General features: G+C 39.5%; 2 protein-coding genes across 6 annotated transcripts; one reads left to right on the top strand and one right to left on the bottom strand.

The window, feature by feature from the left end:
* Positions 1-487: 487 nt before the first annotated feature.
* Positions 488-15,628, bottom strand: nktr (natural killer cell triggering receptor). 5 transcript variants are annotated; one of them, XM_065948677.1, is made up of 17 exons: positions 15,518-15,628; positions 13,646-13,724; positions 12,967-13,041; positions 11,825-11,932; positions 10,661-10,705; positions 9,361-9,448; positions 8,535-8,564; positions 7,516-7,661; positions 6,491-6,704; positions 6,129-6,296; positions 5,948-6,035; positions 5,546-5,694; positions 2,734-5,292; positions 2,512-2,595; positions 2,194-2,253; positions 1,330-1,431; positions 488-1,144 (listed from the first exon to the last, which is right to left on the bottom strand). In XM_065948677.1, the coding sequence occupies exons 2-17, from the start codon at positions 13,701-13,703 to the stop codon at positions 1,075-1,077; spliced, it is 4,044 nt and encodes a 1,347-aa protein (XP_065804749.1). In that variant the 5' UTR covers positions 13,704-13,724; positions 15,518-15,628; the 3' UTR covers positions 488-1,074. The 5 variants fall into 5 exon arrangements, with proteins under 5 accessions (XP_065804749.1, XP_065804747.1, XP_065804748.1 ...); XM_065948675.1 differs by having other exon boundaries at positions 488-1,147; XM_065948676.1 differs by having other exon boundaries at positions 488-1,147; positions 15,588-15,605.
* sec22c (SEC22 homolog C, vesicle trafficking protein) lies at positions 15,610-22,651 on the top strand. Its single transcript, XM_020645619.3, has 7 exons — positions 15,610-15,925; positions 17,694-17,905; positions 18,077-18,240; positions 18,469-18,648; positions 18,826-18,944; positions 19,168-19,233; positions 19,330-22,651. The coding sequence occupies exons 2-7, from the start codon at positions 17,724-17,726 to the stop codon at positions 19,528-19,530; spliced, it is 912 nt and encodes a 303-aa protein (XP_020501275.1). The 5' UTR covers positions 15,610-15,925; positions 17,694-17,723; the 3' UTR covers positions 19,531-22,651.
* The last annotated feature ends 276 nt before the right edge of the window (positions 22,652-22,927 follow it).

Below are 22,927 nucleotides of genomic sequence, written 5' to 3' on the forward strand. Positions count from 1 at the left end.
CAAAGCAGGTGTGAACTGTTGGTTTCACTGCCTGAAATCCTACATTTACAGATTAAAAAAAAAAATAGTACTGTAGCATTTCAATAAGATCTTTATCTCTTGGAAAACTTTAGTATTGTTCCATGAAGCTAAAAAGAACGCTCCATGGCTCACCTAAAAGTACAGCCTGAAATGTAAGTATACAAAATAAGGAAACCAAATTTTCATTGGTTCCGAGTGATTATTTAATATCTCCTTAATATAATTATTCAAATCTAACTGAGCAAGGAATTGGATTATAGATTTGTAGAGCATGACATTTTATTCATGGTGTGGGGCACACACATATATTTAAGTCTGCATGGACAAAGCCTAAAGACAGAACTGTGCATCCCACACAAGCTGCACATTCTATACTTAAAGGTAGGCGGCGCCATTGTAGAGGTAAGACACTCAGAACATAAGCCTCTGAAAGAAAAAGAACCATAGAAAAAGAATAACCAAAAGCTTCACAAGTGGTGGTATTTATTCAATGTACATTCATAACTGTTTGAATCAAAATGATACACACTATACTTTGAGTACAGCTTAAACATTCATGGTACAGTTTTAAATGAAGACAACAAAGACTACTACAGCTTCCACTGCAGCATAGTTTTCTTTTTCTACTGAACAACCCTGCTTGCTGACCCTTTAAGGCTAAATCAAAAATACCCTCCCACCTGTGAAAAGATTGGACACTTACAGTATGCGTTCTCGTACGTTTCAGTGTATAAAATAAAAATAGAAAAGCATTACACAGATATAAAATATATACAGCATATATATCACAAAGACCTTGTTTTTTTATACATCCAGGACTTTTGAGTCGCCTTCCTGTTGGCTTGTAAGGTTGACTTTACATTCTCTAAAATGGACTTTCTCACATCAGCTCATTTAGCCAGGATAAAAGCCCAGGAACACATTTCAAGATTTGAAGTGACTTTTCCCATATACTGTACATTTTAGCTGCTCATGGATTATAAAAGCAGTATTTAGTTTTGTGTTTTTCTCAGTGTCCAGACTTTGTGGTTTTCTTCCCTCTCCGCCTGACGCTCAGCTGTAACGACTGCTGCGACTGTGACTTCTGCGCCTTGAAGAACTGCGACTGGAGGAGTGATACGACCTGCTAATAAAGACCAGAATCACATTTAAGTATTTGACTTTTTGGGCTTGAATTAAGACTGAACCGTAAATATATCTTTGTGTTAAACAGTGGCATAACGTTTAGCAAGACGTGGGGGTTAAAAAGGCTGGTCTGAGATCTGCCTCCATGTCCGTCAGAGTCCAGGAGGGAGCAGAGCGTCTTACCGGGAGCGCCGGTCCGAGCTCCTGTAGCTGTCACTTCGTCTGTGGCCTCGTCTCCTGCTCACACTTCGACTCCGGCTGGAATAGCTGTCGTAGGAGTCTGACCTGCACAAACATACAGCCGGGTGACAACAGATATACTTTTTGGGGGACATGGATCAAGTAGAAGCTGATTTCAACAGAAAAGCAACGTCCAGGTGATTTGATAAAAAACTGACGCTGTTTCTGTTTCCTTTTATTAACTGAATAATCAATGTGTCTGCTGCACGGTGAAAAAGACTGATTGGTTGTTCCTGCTTCATGCAATACAATAACAAATTATTACACAATCAATGCCTGCAGATAGGGTTTCTCTGGAAAAGCGTACAATTAATGAATCTGCTGATTGTTTTCTGGGTATTCAGGTTATCTTCTATTCTATAACATGTCATGAAGTGATGAATAATACTCAAACACTGAAGAGACATTAAATAGATGCTGCTTTTCCTCGACACATGTCAAGGACATTCATCAAATCTTTAATTTGCTTGAAGGGTAAATGATCAAACCAGTCCATGATCCGTTGATGTAATCATTTCAGCACTTAAAACTCTCCACACAGAAGCTCTCCTTCTGAGCGAAACAGTCGTGTATCAATCTGTTTCCATGGACCATGTTGACTTTATCAAACCAAACTTTATAAAAACTGACAGTTGTAAAATGATCACTTCAAACTTTGAATGAAGAGTGCAGCATCATGCACCTCATGCCTGTTTTAACCGTCAAAGACATCTTGTTGTTTAGATCTGAATGTAGCTGTAGCATAAACGTGGAAGAAGGTACTCTGTGACCACTAACATGGAACAAATGAAAATATCAGTGTCAAACCTAGATCTCCGACGGCGGGTATAAGAGCGACTTCTGGAATGACTCCTACTGTGCGTCCGACTGTAAAAAAATAAATAATAATAATAAATAAAAACAGACATGCAAGTCCTTAAAGAGTGAGTAATAAAATAAAAAGTGTTGGAAAGGTTGCACTGTTGAAACATTTAATTAGATGATAGTTTTTTTTATTGTGGAAATATCAAACAAAGAACAAAATAACTTCCAACTTAAAGTTTAATCCTGAGGGTAGCTGAAAAGACTTCCCCTCTGGGATCCATTAGCTGCAACAGATTATTAAACCAGCGTTTGAGTGTCTACCTGTGACTCCTGTAACTTTGATATGTGCTGCTGCGAGAGTGCGACCGTCCTCTCCTGCGTCTCCTCCGACTTCTGCTGCGGCTCCTAAAAAAGAATCACACTGGTTAACCAAAGAACAAGAACACACTTCCAAGACCAATCTCTATGAAGAAGACCGTCCAGCATTGAGAATCATTCACCACTTGTTCCCCTTTTGTTCTTCATGTAATCAAACGGTCTCACCTGGAGGAGTAGCTGGAGCTGTGGGATCGACTACTGGACCGGCTGTAGGAGCGGGACCTGCCTCTGGAGCGGGACCTGTGGCTGGAGACCGAGCGAGACTTCCTGGACGCGGACCTAGATTTCTTCTTCGGTGGGGATCTGGTGTGTGACGCCCCCCTCGTCTTTCCGTCAGAGAGAGATCCCTCCTCGCTGGAGCTCTCCTGGTTCCTCGGTCGCTGATTGAGCCGTGCAGTTTTCCGGACCTCATCAAACAGAGATCCGGGTCTGACACGGCTCTTGCTCTTTATCTCCATTCTCACTCCCTCTGCTTTGGCAGTCTCTTGAAGTTGGGCGTTTCTTGCGGTGACGGGTTGCAGGTTCATGTTCTGAAAAGCTGACGTTCCTTTCAAAGGCTTCCACTTGAAGTTTATTCCAGGTTTATCTGAGGATCCTTCTTCTTGGAGTCCAAACGCTGAGAAGTTTACAGAAGGCTCCTCTTTGCTACGAGGTAAAAGCAGATCTACAGACTTTGAGGTAGATTTTGAGGCATCATTATGATGATCCTGTGTGACTGAAGGTTCTTCAATATCAACCTCATGCTCTGGGGTACAAATGTCCATATCCACTAAAGACTCCTGCTCTTTGACGTTGGCTACATTGGCACCGTTCCTGTTGGATGAGTGAAGATGAGCTTCAGCGTGCTTCAGGTTTTTGTTGGTACTTTCTTCTTCTCTGGTAGGATTCTTGTTCACAGAGGTTACATTTTGCTTTTTAGTCATACTGTCTGCACCAGGTCTGTCTTTAGCGACTCTTCCAGGACTGCGTTTCTCTCGTTTCGACTCATCGTCTTCTTCCTCCTCTCCGAACTCTAACGGCGGCTGCCAGTGAAAAGTCTCTTTGAGCTTCTGATGTTTCCTTTTAGATCTCTTCCCTTTGGCTTTACTGTGATGGGATCTGCTTTTGTTTTCACTTCTTCTCTTGTGCTTGTGTTTACGTTTGGCTTTCTTCTTGCTCTTGTGTCTCTCCGGCTCCTTCTCAGGACTTTGCTTTGATTTGACGGCAGCAGGCGCTGCCTGTGACGTCTTCTTGGAGGTCTCGTCTTCAGATTCTGAACTTGCCTCGCCTTCCTCTCTTTCAGATATTGCCAACGTTCTTGCGGGTATATTTTCAGAATCGCTTTCCGAGTTCCATCCAGTAAGAGCAGACAACTTTTTGTCAAAACCGTCACTGGACTGAGCTGCCTGTTTCTGTTTTTTAGACAGGGCGGCGCTGTTGCTTTGGCTCACTTTATCACTGTCACTGTCCCATTCAGACCTGCTATTAAAGCTCTCTGCTGGCACTGAGCTGTAATGTCTCATCTCTCCATCCTGAGAGCTGCCTTTCTCTTTTGTTTTCTCCAGAGAGCCAGTTCTCCTGATATCAGGGTCCTGCTCACATCCTGCCTCCTTCTCTGATACGGACGGCGCCTCTTTACTACTTGCGAGTGAAATGTACTTGTCTAAGTTTTTTATCTTCCTCAGGGTGCTGTAATAATCTTTCCATTCCTTACTCAGCAGATTCTTCTTGCTGCTATGGGATTTCTGGGAGTTTTCGGAGCCTGATCTGCTGTAGGATGAAGACCTTGACCTGGATCTGGACCTGCTGTAACTTCTGCTCCGTGAGCAGCTGTAGGACTTGCTCCTGGAGGATCTGCTTTTTGAGCGCAGTGCAGGTTTGCGTGCTTTGTCACTTTCAGACTCAGCTGGCAGACACTTGGGTGTCTGAGTTTTCTCTGTGATGCTGTCAGCTATCTGTCCAGCTGAGGAAAGGCTACTTGGAGCTACTTTAGCTTTAATGTCCTGGATATGGATGTATGAGGGCTTCCAAGGCTTTTGACCCGGTTTCCAGCGTGAAGGCGGAGGACTGTCACTCAGAGGGATCACAGGGACGCTTTCAGGAGCCGGGGCGGGCGGGAGTCTGGGGGCAGTCGGGACTTTGCCATCTGAGAGCTTCTCAGGAACGTGGATCAAGGCGTCAGCTTTGGGCTTGCTGGCTTTCCTCTTTCTTGGCGGTCTGGATGAGCTCCTCTTCCTGGATGAAGATCTTGATCTGTACCTGGATCTAGATCTAGATCTCGATCGTGACCGAGAGTAAGACCGACATCTGGATCTAGAAAGACTCTTGCTTCTAGATCTAGAAAGGCTTCTGGATCTTGAATAAGACCTGGATCTCCCTCTAGATCTGGACCGACTGGATGTGTAGGATCTGGAGTAGGATGGTGAGTCCCTGAAAGACCGTGAAGACCGCCTTGGTCTCCTTGGTGATGAATGATGCTGATTGGAGGAGGAGCGGGACGGAGAGCGGGATCTTCTGGACTTTCTCTCGGAGGACGCAGACCTCTCTCCCTCTGACAGGTGCTTCTCCTGAGGTTTGTTCTTGGAGCTTTTCTTCTTGCCCTGTTTCCGTTTTTTGGCCTTCTTCTTGTGTTTGGATTTCTTTTTCTCTTTCTTCTGTTTATGTTGCAGGCTGGACCTCTCCGAGCTGCCTGCTAAGGACTGTTCTGCTGAGCGGGACCACGCAGAGTCGCTTCTGTCGTCCCATCTGCACGAAAATAATCATTCCATTTTTAAAGTCAGAAGATGCAATAAACCAAAAACATGCATCTTCAGCTGTTTTCACACAAATTTTACCCCGGGGCTGGAAGGAGAAAGTCCGGCTTAAGTTAGGCTTGTGTTCACACATGCAGCTCACCTTGAAAATGTCAGGAATTGTTTCAGGAGTTTTGTGCATGAGTGAAAACAGCTTTATTGGTTAAAAAAAAAAAAGAAAAAAAAAAGAAAAGAAATAGCCATACTTGTCTCCTTTGCTCCATCTTTCAACGCTCGGCGGCTGATAAACTTTTGTTCGCTTCATCTCTTCTTTCCAGTGTGGCGGAGTTTCACTGCTTCCACGCTCCTCCACAGACACAGAGCGCGACTTTGACCTCGTGGGGGTGTGATATCTCTGCAAAGAAGAAAATGTACAGAAATAGATGTTGTCACTACCATTTGCACCAAAGCTGGTGAAAATGATTTAAAAATCACTTGTGCTTCCTAAATGGACAGATTGATATCCCTGAAGTTGAACTGATTTGGTGTCATACTGTGAGGATGAAGAGTTCCTTTCATTCTTTGAGCAGTGTATACTACTACTACTACTCAAACAGCAAACAAACATCTGAACACCAAATCTGAGATGTCAAGTGAGGTGAGCTCACCATTGTGCCTCTGCCTTTGATCTTCCGTCCAGACTTGGAAACGGCCGGTTTCTGGTCGGCTGAAAGAGGAGTTTCTTCTTTCTCAACTCTGGAAAAAAAGAATGAAAAGTCAAATCTACTGTAATTATTTAGACGAGTCAGCTTAAACAAACACATAAATGAAGTCCAACTTCAAACTGACATCTGTGTTTTATCTTCCTGAGATGGCATGTCCCGTCGCAGCAGGAAGCGATTCTCTGGCACCGGGGGGATTTCCTCCGGTCGGACGATGGGCTTCTCTCTCTTTCCACTCGGCTCCTTCTCTCCGTCCACTTCATTCTCTCCATCCAGCGTCGCTTCATCCACAGGGCTGTGAGAGCGTCATGACATGGACGCATGCAAAACAATGCTTTGTTATGCAAAGAAGAAATTCTTAGCTCACACAGCAATCGTGTTATCGCTTCCATTTCTACCTGGAATCACGGATCTCAAACTACAGCAAGGACAGGTGAGTAACTATTGAAGTAAAAATATGATTTAAAAAAAGATACATTATAAAAGTACCTCTGTGCTGAGTGCAGATCAACAGTTTTCTTCCTCTTTGTTGATTCCCTCCTTTTCTTTTTGGGCCGTTTACTTCCATGTTTCTTGTTCTTAACTTGATTCTCATCTGATTCACTCTCAGATTCCTCTGAAGACGAGAGCGCAGAGGTGGAGTCGAGGGAATTTTGGGATGACTCAGCAGAATAGGAGAGTCGTTTCCTCTTGCCTTCAAGTACTGAAATCAGTAACACAACAGCATGTATGTCATAAAACAAAAATATAGCTTTTGTTCTCACAAAGAAAATGAGCACTGATGTGTTGAACGACTCATACAAGAAGAGTCACATGAAACCAACACGGGCTTTGTGTGATTCTTCTCTGTATGTTGGAGGCCATGACAGCAGGCCTGGCAGTGTCAGGTGGGCAGATGCCAACAGAGCTCCAGAGAGATCACTGATCCTCATTAAACAGAAGATCGGGTTACACGCCCCACGTGAATGTCAGTGGGGGTGGGTTGGGGGGGGGGCACTGGCATCAGAATGCCAACCTTTTACAGCATGAACACAAAACACGACCCAGTTACAATCTCAAGCTAAGCACTTTATTTCACACAGGGAAAAAAGAAGAGGCGACAGAAGGCATCTTGAAAAGATAACTTAAAAACATTGGTGAAAATCTAAAGCCTTTGTCTGACATAATGCACACCAGATATCTGTATTTTTTTTTAAAAGAGTCAAACTCAGTGCATTAATCTGACTTACTATAGAGATCCACTTCTGTACAAAAATGAATCCAGACACATAACCAGAGGCAGAAATGATTCCCCAACAAAACCACAAAGTAGTCCTGTTGAAGTAGTGTTTACTACTACCTTTCTAAATGCAAATAGAAATTGAAGGAACAGTTGATAAAAATGACTCGTATTTTTGACCATTATTCAGGATAGAGATGGCAGCCTTCACCTTTTCATCAGATTTGTTGACATCAAGATGAAATAACAAAGATACCTGAACTTAAAGACAAGGCCGACGAGTTGCTGAGCTTACCATCATTAGCAGACTTTGTGAAAAGTTGCCCGCAGTCCATCACTCTCACGTCTGCGTAGGGTCTGCTGGCCGAGTCAGCCTTCAGCCCCTCGATCTTCTTAATCACCTCAAAGCCCGAGATGACAACCCCGAAGACGACGTGGACTCTGCACAGAGACAGACACCATTACAACTTTTGAGCAACTTGACTAAAAGCGGATTTTCAGACTATTCCCAATGAACAGCTTACTAGCAGTGAAGCTGTCCCACACAAACCACAGTTTTATGTCAAATATAGTAAAGTCCTGATGAAGAAGATTAGCTGGGCATTGCAGTGTTAAGACGCACTTACACTAGGCAGTCTGTACCGTGCCCAACCACGTTTGACCCTTAAAGTCCAGTTTGTTTGCCTAGTGTGAGTGCTCCGTTCTGTGCTCAAGCCCGGTACACTTGCTCAAGCCCTGGCATGGATGGAAGAGGTGTGCTTCGGCACGGTACAGCTGCTCATGCGCGAGCACACGGAGGGCACACAATGTGAACATGAAGTATAATCGATCCCAGCCTTCCATTATCGAGATAGTGTTACGGATGAATCTGTCCTAAATGACTCCACAAGAAGCCACAAAGACAGTAAATGCAGTCATGTTCTCCTGTGTTGCTCTCCGATGTGCGGACATGGACTCAACTTTTTCTTTTTTTGAGTGTCTTGTAAACTAAAAGCCATGCATGTTTCGTATTAAGACATCATGTTTAAGAGGTAAGTAAGAGGTACATTCTGAGGCCCGGTTTGTCCTGGAGCAATGTGCATGCAGGTCAGCATGGGAATGAGGAGTGGGGACAATTGTGCTTCAGCACCGTACAGATCAACTTTGCCCAGTGTGAGAGCGCCCTTACACTTTGACTTTTTTTTGTAGTCACTAAAAATTAAATACAAGTTCTCAAAGCCTTTGAGAAGTCCTTTTTTTCTTGTACATTCATGATAAACTTTGAACATGTTTTTTTTAAACTCCTACAGGTGTCAAAGTACAACTACTGTTTACCCATCAAGATGAGGCGCCATCTTTGTTGTGCTGTTTGTGGAAATTCCAGCAAAGAAGCCAGGGAAGGTGGACCAATGGCAGGGACACGGTCATGTAAAAAAGAGGAGAATGAGAAAAGAACGAGAATAAGTAAGTCACGTCAACATCCTGTGAATGCTACAGTGCCTCTGGGAAAATTCTAAAAAATAAAAACATGAAGTTTGCCAGCTTCTGTTTCATGATATTTCATTTCAAATCAATCTAGAAAAACTTTCAATTCTGGTTGATGACGTAAAAATAACAGGAATGAGAGTTGGTAACTTTATAAGAAATGTTTGAATCATCAGCCTCCTTTAAGTTACAAGTATTTAAACACACAAAGAAAACTTCTACCTTATAGTGACAGCATGTCATTGTGATTAGCAAAGTCTACATAGTCAAATAAGACATGTGACTTTGGCAAATACTATCCAAACAATCCAAAGTAAACACTGTACTCGTCAGAATATTTGCTCATAAAAACTAGAGAATGATGAAAACAGTCAGGAGAGAGAGAAACACAGCCTTGGAGAAACATTACCTTGGAGGAGCAGGATGCTAGAGTTTCTGTAAAATGTTACACAAAATGGCAAGAGAAGAAATGTAACACATTTGTAGGAAAAAAAAAAAGAAAAGAATGAATCTATGTTTCTCTGCACTTTAGACTCTAACTGCAAACACAGCGGTGACTGTCAATGACTCATTCTACAGTTTTAAAACAGAGAAAAGTGGAAGAGTGCAAAATCATTCAAAAAAGCAAATAAAGCTGTCAGTTTAGCAGGAAAGTTTTAATTACTCAGTAACTCACATGAAAAACTGTGAACCGTTGGTGTCCTTCCCTCGGTTGGCCATCGACAACAGGAAGGGTCTGTCGTGTTTGAGAGTGAAGTTCTCGTCTGTTAACATCAGAAAAAGACGGATGGAAGTCTTGGAACGTGTTTTTGTAAACATGAAGACGGAAATATTCAGGGGACAGCAAGTCAAAGGGGATAAAAATGGTGATTTATAAAACCTAATCATTGCCTCACCATCCACTCATTCCATAATGGCACTGATTCGTTTTTTTACTATGATCCTTTTCTTAAGTACAAAATGTGTGTTTCAGTCCTGAAACTAAAAATGAACATCATTCTGACTCGGTTCCAAAGTATAGAATCATGGTTTGCATCTATTGTAACATTTAACAAGAGGCTTAGATGTGAAACCGGCTTCATTACTGAGTGAAGGAAAGCCAAACACATCGAATGCTTAGAATATTTGTGCATTGATGTGGAGTAAGTGTATGTTTACAGAGAAAAATGTAGAAAGAAATTGACTGGAAACATGCTATGAAATATAAGAAAAGTAAACAAATACAAGTCATCGTTATCATCAGGCTTTCTAAAAACATTGAAGTTGGAAACTTAAAAATCGAAAAAGTGCTCCAATTTTTTTTTTTCAGCATCTTTTGATGAACCAGCGATGCAAGGCAGCAGAGAGCCAATGTGCTGCTCTTAATAAGTCTTCTATTGAGCTCAGGAGCCTGCAGCCTGCATCTGACTTGGTGTCATGGACGTCATGTGGTTATAAATACCACGTAACATAAAAAAGTAACATGAGCAGCTCGAGGCTCTGGGGCTCTAAAAACAGTGAAGCTGTTTGTATAGAAGAACCTGTAACAAGCCTTTCACAACAAATTTGCACCTGCATCATTTGCAAACATTCGCACAGTTTTTTTTGTTTTTTTTTCAGAGGAAGGTGGTGGGGACAATGTTGACATTGTGTTACTGAACTGTGTACATCTCTTACCTTCTCATTTTGCAAAAGACCACTCTATAAATAAAAGAATATGTTGAAAATTTTAGGCAGGAAGATTGTAGCTTTCAATAAAGAGAATGCCTACTCTCCATGCTGATTTGACAAAGCCTTCTACTGTACAATAGCACTATACAATGGAGAAGTGAAGGTCAACAGTCATATGTAGGAACATTCACAAGAAACCCATTATTAACATTAGAGTGACATGCAAAACATTTCACATGCAAAAGGCGTTACTTTGCTTTTAGATTGACTTTTAGAAGACAACAAAATGATATACTGCTTTTTTGGTAGTTTGAAATTCCAATTACCTTCAAAGTAGCCACCATATATGGACTCTCCTCCCCTTCCATTTCCTGCAGAGATCAACAGAGTTCATTAAGATCATAAAAAAAAAAAAAACCTCTTGAAAAGAACTCTAAACACACCTGTCAGAGTTTCAGAAATAAGCAGAGCGATGCATGTGGCTCCCACATTCAGACAAAAGTGTAGTGTCTGCATTTTGTCCACAAACACCCACATCAACACAACAAAGCAACCCTTTGATTAGAATATGGTGTCTACCCTCGCTTCATCCCCCCCCCCCCGGTGATTTTGTAACAAATTGATGGTTCTGAAACAAGGATTGGACGATATGTTGGGGAAAAAAAATGAACTAGTGTGACTCATATCACAAGTGCATTACTATTACAAGGAATGTATGTTCGCATTAGAGTTTGTATTGTCACTGAAAAACTTTTTTTAAATAATGATGATTGGACATTTGTGTACACCCGGAGAAAATTGGAAGGCCAGTGCATCTCTGCAGCATTTAGTGCTTTGTTATTATTCTGTATGTTACAAAGTCAAATTCAAACAACTCTGTTCATCCATCCAGGGGAAGTTTGTAAAAAAAACACAGTGACGTACAGTAAAGAAAAATAATTAACAAAAGAGTGACGTTTTTTATTAAAATGTTAAATGAATAATTATATTTAGTTAACTGATAAAATGGAAAAATAAGACTGAAAACAAACAATCAAAAGATCAGTCAGTCAATTAAGAGGACAGAAACACCATTTTCTAGAAAAAGGATAAAGCGATACATAAAAAAAATAAAAACCTCAGAAGCGTTAAGTACGATTGTGGAGGTAAGAATGATTTTGAATAGCGATGAGTTCTACAACCAGGTAAAACACACCAACACCTCTTTTACTTTTTCTTTTTTAAATTAAAGGCTCTATGAGATGGTAGTTGCACCAGGCCATATTACAAAGATCATACTGTGATTATTTGTGCAGCTGTTTCTGGAAACGATGCAAAAAATAACCATTGTTGAAAATCCAGAGAGTAACTGACTCATTCTCAAACAAACTGTGAAGGCTACATTTCTTCTACAAAAAGAAAGAGTTAACACAACCAGTTCGATAATTCGATCAACTTGATGAAACACGTCAATTTAGGATGCAAAGAGGTCCTCTGTCAGACATGATTACCTTCAGTGAAGTCGCCACCCTGGACCATAAAGTTCTTTACAACTCTGTGAAATGTGGAGCCTTTGTAGCACAGCTTTTTCCCTGTGATTTTGCCCGTTCCCTTTTCACCTGCAATGAGAGACATGTTACACGAGCCCTCAAATGCGACACGTTCAACAGACGACCTACTGTGTGAAGTGCTTTTGTGTATACCAGATGCCTTAAGGTGTAAAGTAATGTAAGCCGAGAACGTTGCCACAGGATTTATTCTGAAACCACATGTGGAGAACGAATGGAGGAGAATTTAATAAAGCACATGCCTTTATTCAGGCATCCTGTTGTTAGTGCTCTGACACGTTTCAGTAAGAAGTTTTCCACTAGAGTGAAGCAGACAATGGGCCAAATATTGGGTTTACTTCCTAAAGTAAAAGGAGCCCTACAGGTAGAGATTTGATTACATGTGTTGAAGTGTTGAAGTGTGCTTTCAGGGGACAGGGGGTCTGGCCATTCTGATCACCTGCTTAGGTTGCTAATCTCTTAGTATTTTGATTCCTTTTGCTTCAGTATTGTTCCATTGGTTTGGTTTCTAATGGTGGAGACTGATCCCCCTCCGTAAAGGACACAGTAGTGACATTGAGAAAGCCACAGCAAACTGCTCAGTCAGACACAGTACGTCACTGAGCAGTGTTGTGTCTGCGTGTCCAGGAAAAGGAACAGACTAGTCAAACCAACCCTACTACAGTACACTGTGTTCTACTCTGTTGGACGATGTATGTAGGCAGAGAGACCAGGATCCCCTCTGTCCAACCAGTGAGTCCATCTGTCATCGGATAATTTACACATGCTCCTTTCCTCAACATATCAAATGACCCAAGAGGAGTGTCCGAAGTGATACTCGGGCTCCTATTGGCAGCCTCGTTTTCTTACTCATTATTATCTAGAGGGGACAGATTGGAAGTGAATGATACAAGCTTGATTTAATCAGAGGAAGTTATCGATTTACTGAAGTATGTGGCCTGACAACCTCAACCATTTTCAAACAGTGAAATGGATCACTACAGCACATACAGGTTTCATGAAATGCACTCACACGGCGTACTTCATTATTTGGGTATAAAGAACACAATGAACAAGGATGGAATAGAAATAGTGTGATTACTAACCAGTGCACAAAGAGAGAAAGTTCTTGCTTGTCTTGGGACAGACATCGGAAAAAAGTTGGAAGACTATACGTCCAACTAGAAAACACAGAAGAGAACAAAGTAAGCTTGTAGCTCCTAAAAAATGAAAAAAGTCACAGGATGATAAGAGGCACTGTCAGATAAACATGATGTTCATAAAAGCAATTAACAAAGGCTTATAACAATCACCAGGCCGTGGATACATTAAGAGGTACATTACAGGAGTATAACACTGCAAACATCAGCATATTTTTAATGGGTTTCCAACAATTAGGAGGATCCTGTGGTGAGGCCGAGACATTATAGAAACTTTCCCATAGCTCACAGCAAACCTGAAAGCTCTCTGATGAGCGTAATGAAGGTTGGTTTGTTCTTTCTTATCTAAATGTGTATTTTTATATAGCCTGCAGCCGCTGAACTGGTCCTCCTGTCTTTACATTTACATCATTTGCACTTAGATACAGCTCCTTTGGTACACAACGCTAATAGCTACCCAAGGCTAGGCTTCAACCAAACTGTTCACAACCACTCGCAGTGACACACTTACAGAAAAAACCTTTTATACATGCAGATTATGTTTTTAATTATATCAGTTCAAAGCAACCATGTGTGAAAATGAACCACTTCTGTTTACCTGTAAACTGATTTTAAATTCTCTTACCTGGCTCCCGGTTGAGCTCCACATCAAAGTAGCACTGAGGGCGGTCTTTCACCCCCATAGTGATCAAAGTCTAGTTGACCTAAAATGTAAAAAAGGGTAAAGATAAAAACTCTGTATTAAAAATAATCAGGCTACAGTCTCTTAAAGAGCCACATTCAGGTTGACTTCCTCAGCTGTCAAGTGTACACCTATGGACGACAACATAGCAGAGTGTGTTGGAAAACAATGTGGGGAAACTAACAGACAGCAAGGGAGGTAGGAAGAAGAAGAAAGGGGAGGGGAGAGAGCGATGGGAGGGGAGTGAGGGAGAAGACTCACTGTACCAGCAATGCGAATCTAAGCACGGCTTCCTCCCAGCACATTTTTTGAACTCCACTTCAACATGTTCACTGACTTATCACTGAGTGTGATGGTTTACAGACACTGATATGGCACACACTGCAGATACTACAGAGCCTGCAAAAACACAGGCAGAGTCAGAATAGACAGAAATGTCTCTTTAAGGTATGACGGTGGCCTCTTGTGAACAAGTTTACATCAAAAGCAGTACAGGCAAACGCACATCAAACACTAGTTAACCCAGAAGAGTCAACCCAGAATAAAGTAGGTTTATTACTAAGGAATCATGTGGACCAAGCAAACTCTATTCTGAACCTGAACCTATTCTGGATCCTTTAAAATGGACTTAAAATACCAACTCACAAAATGTGTTGGAACTAATTTCAGTCTAGTGACAGCTGCAAACCACAAGGACTGGGATGTCCATTTCCCATGAAACACTATATATAGCCTATATGTGACACTGCACAGACAACTAATATATACATTTACATTTAACCTTTCATATTTCATTTACAACCATTTACAACTCTCTTTTTGAACATTTACATTTAACCTTTCATATTTAATTTACAACCATTTACAACTCTGTTTTCACACATTTACATTCAATCTTTCATATTTAATCTTCCTATTTAAGACTAGTAATGCTTAGTTAAATCCTGGTTGTATATATTCACATTCTTAGTTTAGATATTTTAGTACTTATTTACTTTGTATTTAATATTATATTATGTTTAAATTCGCTAACATTGTGTTTTTTTTTTTTACTCATATTGTGTGTTTGGATAACCTGCTGCTGTAACGCCACAATTTCCCAGTTTGGGATCAATAAAGTAATATTATATTCTAATATATATATATATATATATAAAATATCATATAATCTACACTATTTAATGTAATGTAAAAATATTACAGTAGGTAAATCTGACCCATCATTTCAGCTAATCCTAAAGACAGCCTCACCCTCATCATGTCACATCACCTGTCTGTCTCTGATTCTCTGAGAATTGCATTGTCAATCAAACTTCCCTGTTAAATGTACACAGTAATAATCCACTTCAACTTCATAAATCCTACTTATGTCAAGCCAATGTGTTTAATACATCTCAACAAGTACACGCTCAAAGTGCTAAACGCCATGCAAACCACAGCAGCCAGTTTGCCTGAACACTTAAATGAGGTCAATAAATTAATTGATTGAATCAGGAATGTTGATGATAACAGATTAAAATTAACATAAACACACGAATGACCTACAATATAACGCTATAAATTATTTTACATTAACTGGTATAATCACGTATATCAGCTCGGTTGTTAAAGGTTCCGCATACTTGATGAATAACAGGAAAGGAAACAATCACATTTAACTACGTTTACTTCCATGTTAGCGCAGGCGAAACGGTCGAGCTAACGAGCTAGCTGCCGTTCGACTTATCTCACCCACAAAGACAATTCACATAAAAATAATGACGATGAAGCTGAAGGCAAAGAGCTTGTTCAGAATTGCAAACAAAAAATAATTACCTATGTGCAGTAGCTAGCTCAACAAAAAGCTAGTCACTGGCGGCCGACAGGTAGCATGCGCTAAACTCACTTTTATTTGATGAACGGGTGTTGATGCGCTGCAGAGTCTGTTTCTTTTTTGTCCCTGCCGAGTTTCCGTAGAAGATTTGTTTTGGTGTATGAGGAAGAAGCCTTCAAGTTAGCTCGGTGGCTAATTTTAATGCGACTTTATTCGCATTTAACATTACAAATAAGTGGGAGTGTTTGTATAATCGCTGGCAGTTAAAAGTACCAAACTTAACTCAGTATGTGCATCTGAAGCTGCGGATGGCTGGCTGCAACTTTTGTATTTTTATGATATGATGGTGTAAGCTCGCTAACCACAAGTAGCTAAGTTACAAGCTGCAGCATGAAATCCATAATAATGAGGTGAGTTATTCTCTACTCGTGTCTGTGTGACCCTCCACTGGAGCAATATGTTTTTGTGAGTGGGATTTAACTGAGCAGCGTTCATATAAGAATAAAATCAACACAGTTAATAATAACATTCAGTGTGCACATGGTTAAACAGATGGCGGTATGAATAACAACAAAAGGCTTCTTATAACAATTGGGTTTACAAGTTTTTTATACACAGGTGTATGTTAATGTGTATTATATATATGTAAATTGTACATATAGTAGCCTATATCAAATTGCATATAAATATATAGATTGTATTAAATGTATAATTGTAAACATACTGTACTAAGCTGTATAGATATAAGGATTGTATAAATATATAAAATGTAAATATAGTACAAATAGATATGTATATATGGATTGTATAAATATATAAATTATAAAACATCATAGTATATCAAGTTGTATATATGTATGGAAAATCATTGGATTGTAAATATCAAATATAGTATCTTAAATATAGTAATATAGATAGATTGTGTATATATAGAGAGATTATAAGGAACACATTTATTTAATTTAATTTAATAAATATTAATTATTGAGCTGTGGAAAAGGGGTAGGATTAAATAAGTTTTATACTTTATACCTTTTCAGGCATATCAGTTGAGTATGTGTAATTTGCTTTTTCTTTTTCTTTTTTTGTGAAATAATTTGAACATTGTTTTTTTTTTGTTGATTGTATTTTCGTGCTGTTCATTTCGTTTTGTAGTTTTGATGTGTTTGATTTTATTTGATATGTCTGAAATAAATGTAATCAATCAGTCAATCAATCAATCAATCAATCAATATGTTCAGTTTCAGTCACAATTAAAGTTTGAGTGCAGTAATTTGTATTTATTTAGATTTTAGATGTTTTAGATGCTTCAACACCTGGATAAAACTGTTTTTTTTTTTTTAAAGTGACATGCTTCATAAAAGTATGATGTATTTACATAGCTCTTGTATCCCACTTTAAAAGTATTGGTGGAAAATGTGTGTTTTTTTACAATTTCAAGAGCCACAGTTACCTCAATGTATGTCAGAAAGATTCACAATTGGTCTTGAATGAAAGCCAAGAATGTGCCCTTTAAAATGATACCAAACACAATAGTATTAAACATTGACAAATGTCCTGAACATGGGCCTAAACCAAGATATGCACCAGCGTCTAAAATGCATTTAAGTTTGGGGGGGGGGGGGGGTCTCTTCATGAGCTTGTTTCTATGACTCAGCTACCACTCAGGGAAGTCTGTCATACCAAAATATAATCTACAGACATGGACATTTTCAAAAATCATCACTAACCTTTGCCACCTTGAGTGGTACTGGTTGAACATCTGGCCCATGGACTATATGGGTACAGTGTGCTTAATAAACTGGCATCTAAAATGATTTTGGTATAAATAAACAAAGCAGTGTATTTGTCGTATAAAATAATAGTATCTCAAATAACAAATAGGTGTATGAAAGACAACACAATTATCTGCAACAACAAAAAAAAATCAAGTGATTGTCATGCCTCTCTCTGTTCTCTGAATGTGTTTTGGATATGCATTGTTGTTGTTTTTTTTAACAAACAAGACAGTGTCTAGAAGTGTTTATTTTGTCTCTTAAGGATTATCTTTTTACAATTTGTAATATACTACTGACACAAATGAATTGATAAATCAAGAAAAAAAGATTGTCAAATGATGTAGTTGTAACCCTACCATAGCATTACAAATAATATGATCTTTCTCTTGACCCCATGTAGGCATTGTGTTCTTCATGGACCCAGTGGATCATGTCTCTGATCCTGTTTGCCTTCGTGGTTCGAGTCAGGGATGGACTCCCCCTGTCGGCCTCCACTGACTTTGAACACAACCGAGAGCTCCAGGAGAGGAAACAGCAGCTCAGGACCATCAGCAAGGCTCTGCCCTGTTTCCCTGACAGAGGGAGCATCAAGGGCCAGGAGCTCAACATATAGTAAGGAGTGTGTTCTCTGCCACCATGCCCATCTGTAGTGACTCACAGTGTGTGTTTTTTTTTAAAGCTGAAAACAGACAGAATGTTGTCCATGTGACCACAGGGGTGTGCATGTCATGTTTCGGCAGGCGGTTTGTTTACTAAACACCTTTTCTCCTGTCACCTGTTCAGCTTCGTCTGTTCGGAGGGTGTTTCCTACATGACCGTGTGCCACTGCAGCCTCCCTGTTGCTAAGGCCTTCTGCTTCCTGGAAGATCTGCGCTGGGAGTTCACAGCATGCTTCAATAGCACTGTTGTTGCCTTGGCAGCCCGGCCGTATCCATTTTTGGAATTTGGTGAGTTTAGTGAGATATAAACCTGCAGATTTACTCGTGATTAATGAAATTGCAGAAGGTGTTTGTTTGAATAGCAATAGTACTTCTTGAATATAAACCACAGCTCCCATGTTTACTTTAATACTAAACAGAAATACAAAAATCACATACAATAAAAAAAGAGATCGCCCTAGAGTTTTTTCTTATTTCTAAACACATTCTAATATTACCCTGGATGAAAATCCACAGATGGCACCATTCAGAAGCTGAAGCAGCAGTACAACCAGAGTGGGGGTCCGGCCCTGGAGGTGACGTTGGCAGAGGTCCAGGAGGATCTGAGGATTAAACCGCCACAAGTAATTAACTTAGAGGAAGTGGATCTCACTAACGGCATTGCAAACGGGCATATCGATCAAGGTCCTGGATCAGGTAAGACTGCTGCGCATGGAAGTTATACTGTACAGCAAATAAATGACATTTTCACTGTAATATTTGTTTATTTTTTGTATTTCATTATTTTTGTAATGAAACAGTATTTTCAAAGATTTGTCCGTGTTTTATTATAGTTACTGACTATTTCTTTATTCCCTCTGTTTTGTCAATCAGGTCAGAATGTAAGACTTGAACCTGTGACGGCACCAGGCATCCTCTCTCTGGTCCTGAATATCATGTGTGCATCTTTAAACATAATTCGAGGTGTTCACCTCATCGAGTATACATTCCAGGTACGGCCAGAATCCTATCCCAACTTCTTCAAATGTGTTTTGTAATTTAAAAAAAAAAATAGTTTACATGAAGTATTTATACAGCACAGCCTTCTCACCTCATATCACAAAGTCATTTTCTTTATGTGCAGTCTGGGATTTTAGTTCTGGAATCAATTTAGTGCTTTTTAAAATGATGTACACATTAACCGCCTTATTTGTCTGGTTCATTTTCTGTCTGCAGGATGATTATGACGGTATTTGGAATGTTGTCGCGTTTCTTCTGGCGTTTATCTGCTGCGTGTTTCAGGTAAACGAGCCTCACATTTCCAAAGCACAGCTGTTCACTCCTGCTGTAAGAGACATTTGTTGAACTCCTTTTTGACCCTCTTCTCTGCATCCACAGTGCCACCTCTACCTGTTCCACTCATCTCGAAAGAAGCCGAAGTGCTTCACTCTGTTGAGTATCATCTTCCTATGCAACCTCTACCTGTTTGGCCTGAGGAACGCCTGGCAGCTGATCTTCCACATTTCAGTCGCCTCACTCTCCACCTTCCTCATCCTCACCCGCAAACTCCAGGACAGATCCGGCGACTGTGGAGTCTGAGGAGCAGAGGACACTCGGATGGTGTTGCTCCTCTCACGGCTTGTGTCTCCAGTGTTAATGCAGGTGAGAACACGAGGGGAGAGCAAACAGTTTGATTCTCATCATTTACAAGGATGTTTCATGGATTTTCAACAACAAATTCTCATGAACTTTTTTCTGAGAACAAGTTCAAATGTCTTGTATACAGTATGTACTTGCACTTTGTGAACATTGGTTGTGGATGCAGTGAAATGTAGTACTCACTGGATCCTTTTAAATGATCTTCTCTTAAAATTGGGAGACTAACAGAAAAGCTTAAAGGAGATGTCTGTGTTAGAAACATGATGTCAATCTCAGTCAGTGCCACCTGCTCCCAGAACGTTTTTGAAAAAACAATGAAGGACTTTTTTCAGTCGCTCTTATTTTTCATAGAAACGATAATTCTGTCTCAGCCATAACTTTTGTATCGCTTCATGCTTTTATAATTAAGATGCATTTCTGCTCACTGTCACGTTAATGCAGCATTGATCTAACTGAACATTGAAAACAGGCACACATGACTAGAGCCCGACCGATTAATAGCTTATCCAGAGACTATTGGCTGACTGTTATTATTAGATTTAGTCACCAGTCAAAAAAGCATTTAAATTAACTGTTGTTGTATTTCACTAGTAGGTCTCTTTCTGGCTGTCACCAGCAGAGGGTGCTATACGGATTATAACTAGCATTATCACCCTCCAGAGTGTTTGATAACTGCATTTGGGGGATCGACGCAATAAATGTATTTGTCTTCATCTGTCTGTCTCTACAGATCGATCAAACAGTATATCTAAAAAATATTGATAAGATTGATATCGGCACTAAAAATCTCATATCGGTCGGGCCCTGCTACAGACAGGCAGGTCTTCCGTCCCACACTGGTGGCCATTTGATACTTTAATTATTTAGAGTAGTTTGAAATCTTTGACAGTCAAATCAAGTGAACAATGTAGCTGCTTTTCATTTGTACATAGCGTAGTAAAAACATAATGCAGAGGTGTGTTTGTAAAGCTGTGGGTTGTTTCATGCCTTACTGTGTTGACTTCTATACACCGGAAAGTGCTCGGCTAGTCTTTGCAAAGGTGCACATGTAAGGGCTCTGTTATTTCAATCACATTGAGGGAAATAATAGTCATGTTAGGCATGATGGACGTGCATATTTTACATGATTTTCACCTTGTGATCAAAGCAGAGTCGTATCAAATTCACTCCAATTTCAAACCAATTTTTTTTTGTATGAAAAAGGTAAATGTAGATGTTGAAGTAGGTCCGGTTTAGGTTTTTCTCCTGACCTCAGCATTGTTAGAACGAACGCTTCGGGGGAAGAAATGAAAACACTCGTTTCATGGGTAAATGTTTTACTGCACTAAAGCGGTGGTTAAATTATTTTTTTTGTGGTGACAATTGTTTTTGAATGTGTCGCAGATCAGGTTCAGTTAAAACAATATTTATTTTGCGGGTTTTGTTAACTTTGTTTTTTTTGTCTCCTTCGTTGGGGTTTAAATATCGCTCTGTAATTTTTGTCATCAGATTCTTCTTGACATAGAAATCATGTGGTCTGAATCTGTGTTTGAATATAGAACACCAAACTGTAGTGCTGCTAAATAAATAGATTAGCTTTGAGTCTTCTTTTAGTTGAATTAGTTTAATTTGTGGGGGTTTTTTTTGCACTGATGATGGTTAAGTAAAGAAAGTCTGTTTTTAGCATCAGTTTTGAAGGAATGCAATCCCAAAGTCCTTAACTGTGGTAATTAGTGCCGTCAGCATTAACTAGTTAATCACAATTAATGAAGGTCTGAAATTCATGCATTTATTTTTTTTTAATTGCGATTAATTGTATTTTGTCCCTTTAGGCGCACGGTGGATTAGCCTGTGCAGTGTCTCCCTGTAGTCACAGAGATGGAAAATAATATCTCTGCTGCACCTTTGAATGTCTCATTTCACTTTAAAATCTCCAACACTCCTCAGTAGACGAGCCAAAAGTAATATCCACCTTTTGACGACAAACGTTGGCCTTTTTTTTTTACCGTTCCTTGAAACTGTTTTCATTTCGTTTTTGATCAGTGAAGAGTTTCTTTTTCTGTTAAGTTAATGTTGTAACCTTCAATCTACCGGAAGCTCCTTACTTGATTTCAAAATAAAAGCACGGTTTAATTCAAATGGCAAGTACTTTCAGCTTAAGACGGTACAAAAATTCAAAATAAAAGCCGAACAATTTTTACATTTCAATGCAAAATAATGGAATTTCAAAACATGCGATAATTCACAATTAAGGATTGAAATTAAATCCTGAAAAATGTAATTGTTTGACAGCCCTGGTAGTCATGGAACTGTATAATGAAGTCACTTTTAGCTTTTAGTTTACAAAGAGTGAAGAAACTGATGTTTGACAAATAAAACGTAGTTAAGCTGCATAAAAGATAGAGTCTCTAAATGATACAGTCGAGTTTTAGTTACCTTGTAGGTTGTGCTGTCTATTTGCTCTACACTAAAGTGAACAGCCTTGTTCTGCTGTGTGTTGGCATAAGAATGAGGAGTAAACTCACTTCAAGAGCTTTTCTTCAACAGGGTCGACTTACAGACATTTTGAATACAATCAGTAAAGAAAAGTATTTTCTGTGTCAGACGTTGGTGATGCTTGTATATTTTTGATACAGAGGACTAACTCACTATTTACACTGTTCACTACAGGTTGTTGACCAAATCGATTGTACAATAATGTTGCCAACAACGGTCTGAAAGTGTAGATCCAAATATAATGGAGGATATTTGAAATTAAAAATGAAGGATTATTATGTGTATGTGCAGGTTTACAACACAGGAGAAATAAAATGTACAACTGAAACATGATCGACCTGATGAATAGGACATGTTTAATACAAAACAAAGTGGGCATCTGTTAGTTATTTGTTATCTTGTAAGACTTGCATAAGGGTGGTGGAGTGCTTTTTCTGTATGTGTAACCCTTGTTGTGACAATGAGAGGTTAAGTAATACTATCATTCATTGGAACTGCCAAATACACTGGAGACTGCAGGGCTTTAATTTATCTTCTTGGTGGTGAAACTGACATTTCATTAATAAATATTGTCTTTTTTTTTGCATTTGGGTTCTTTGATTTGTTTTTATTGATCATTATTCCAAAAATGAACATGATGTTCAAAAACATTACTCCATTTATAGATGCATGTATCTAACTCACCACTAGATGGAGCTCTTTTACAACGTTACAACCTTCTATGTTTGTGTCAGTGTCAACAGAGAAGGGTTGCTGTTGTCATGTTATCGGCTGATTGATTTAACAATATGTTATTAATGTGCCTAATCTATACTGTATATGATTTTCTTTTTACAGTCTCTGGCCTAATCTTATAGATGAA

Source organism: Labrus bergylta, chromosome 20 (genome assembly GCF_963930695.1).
Source record: "Labrus bergylta chromosome 20, fLabBer1.1, whole genome shotgun sequence".
Taxonomy (NCBI): domain Eukaryota; kingdom Metazoa; phylum Chordata; class Actinopteri; order Labriformes; family Labridae; genus Labrus; species Labrus bergylta.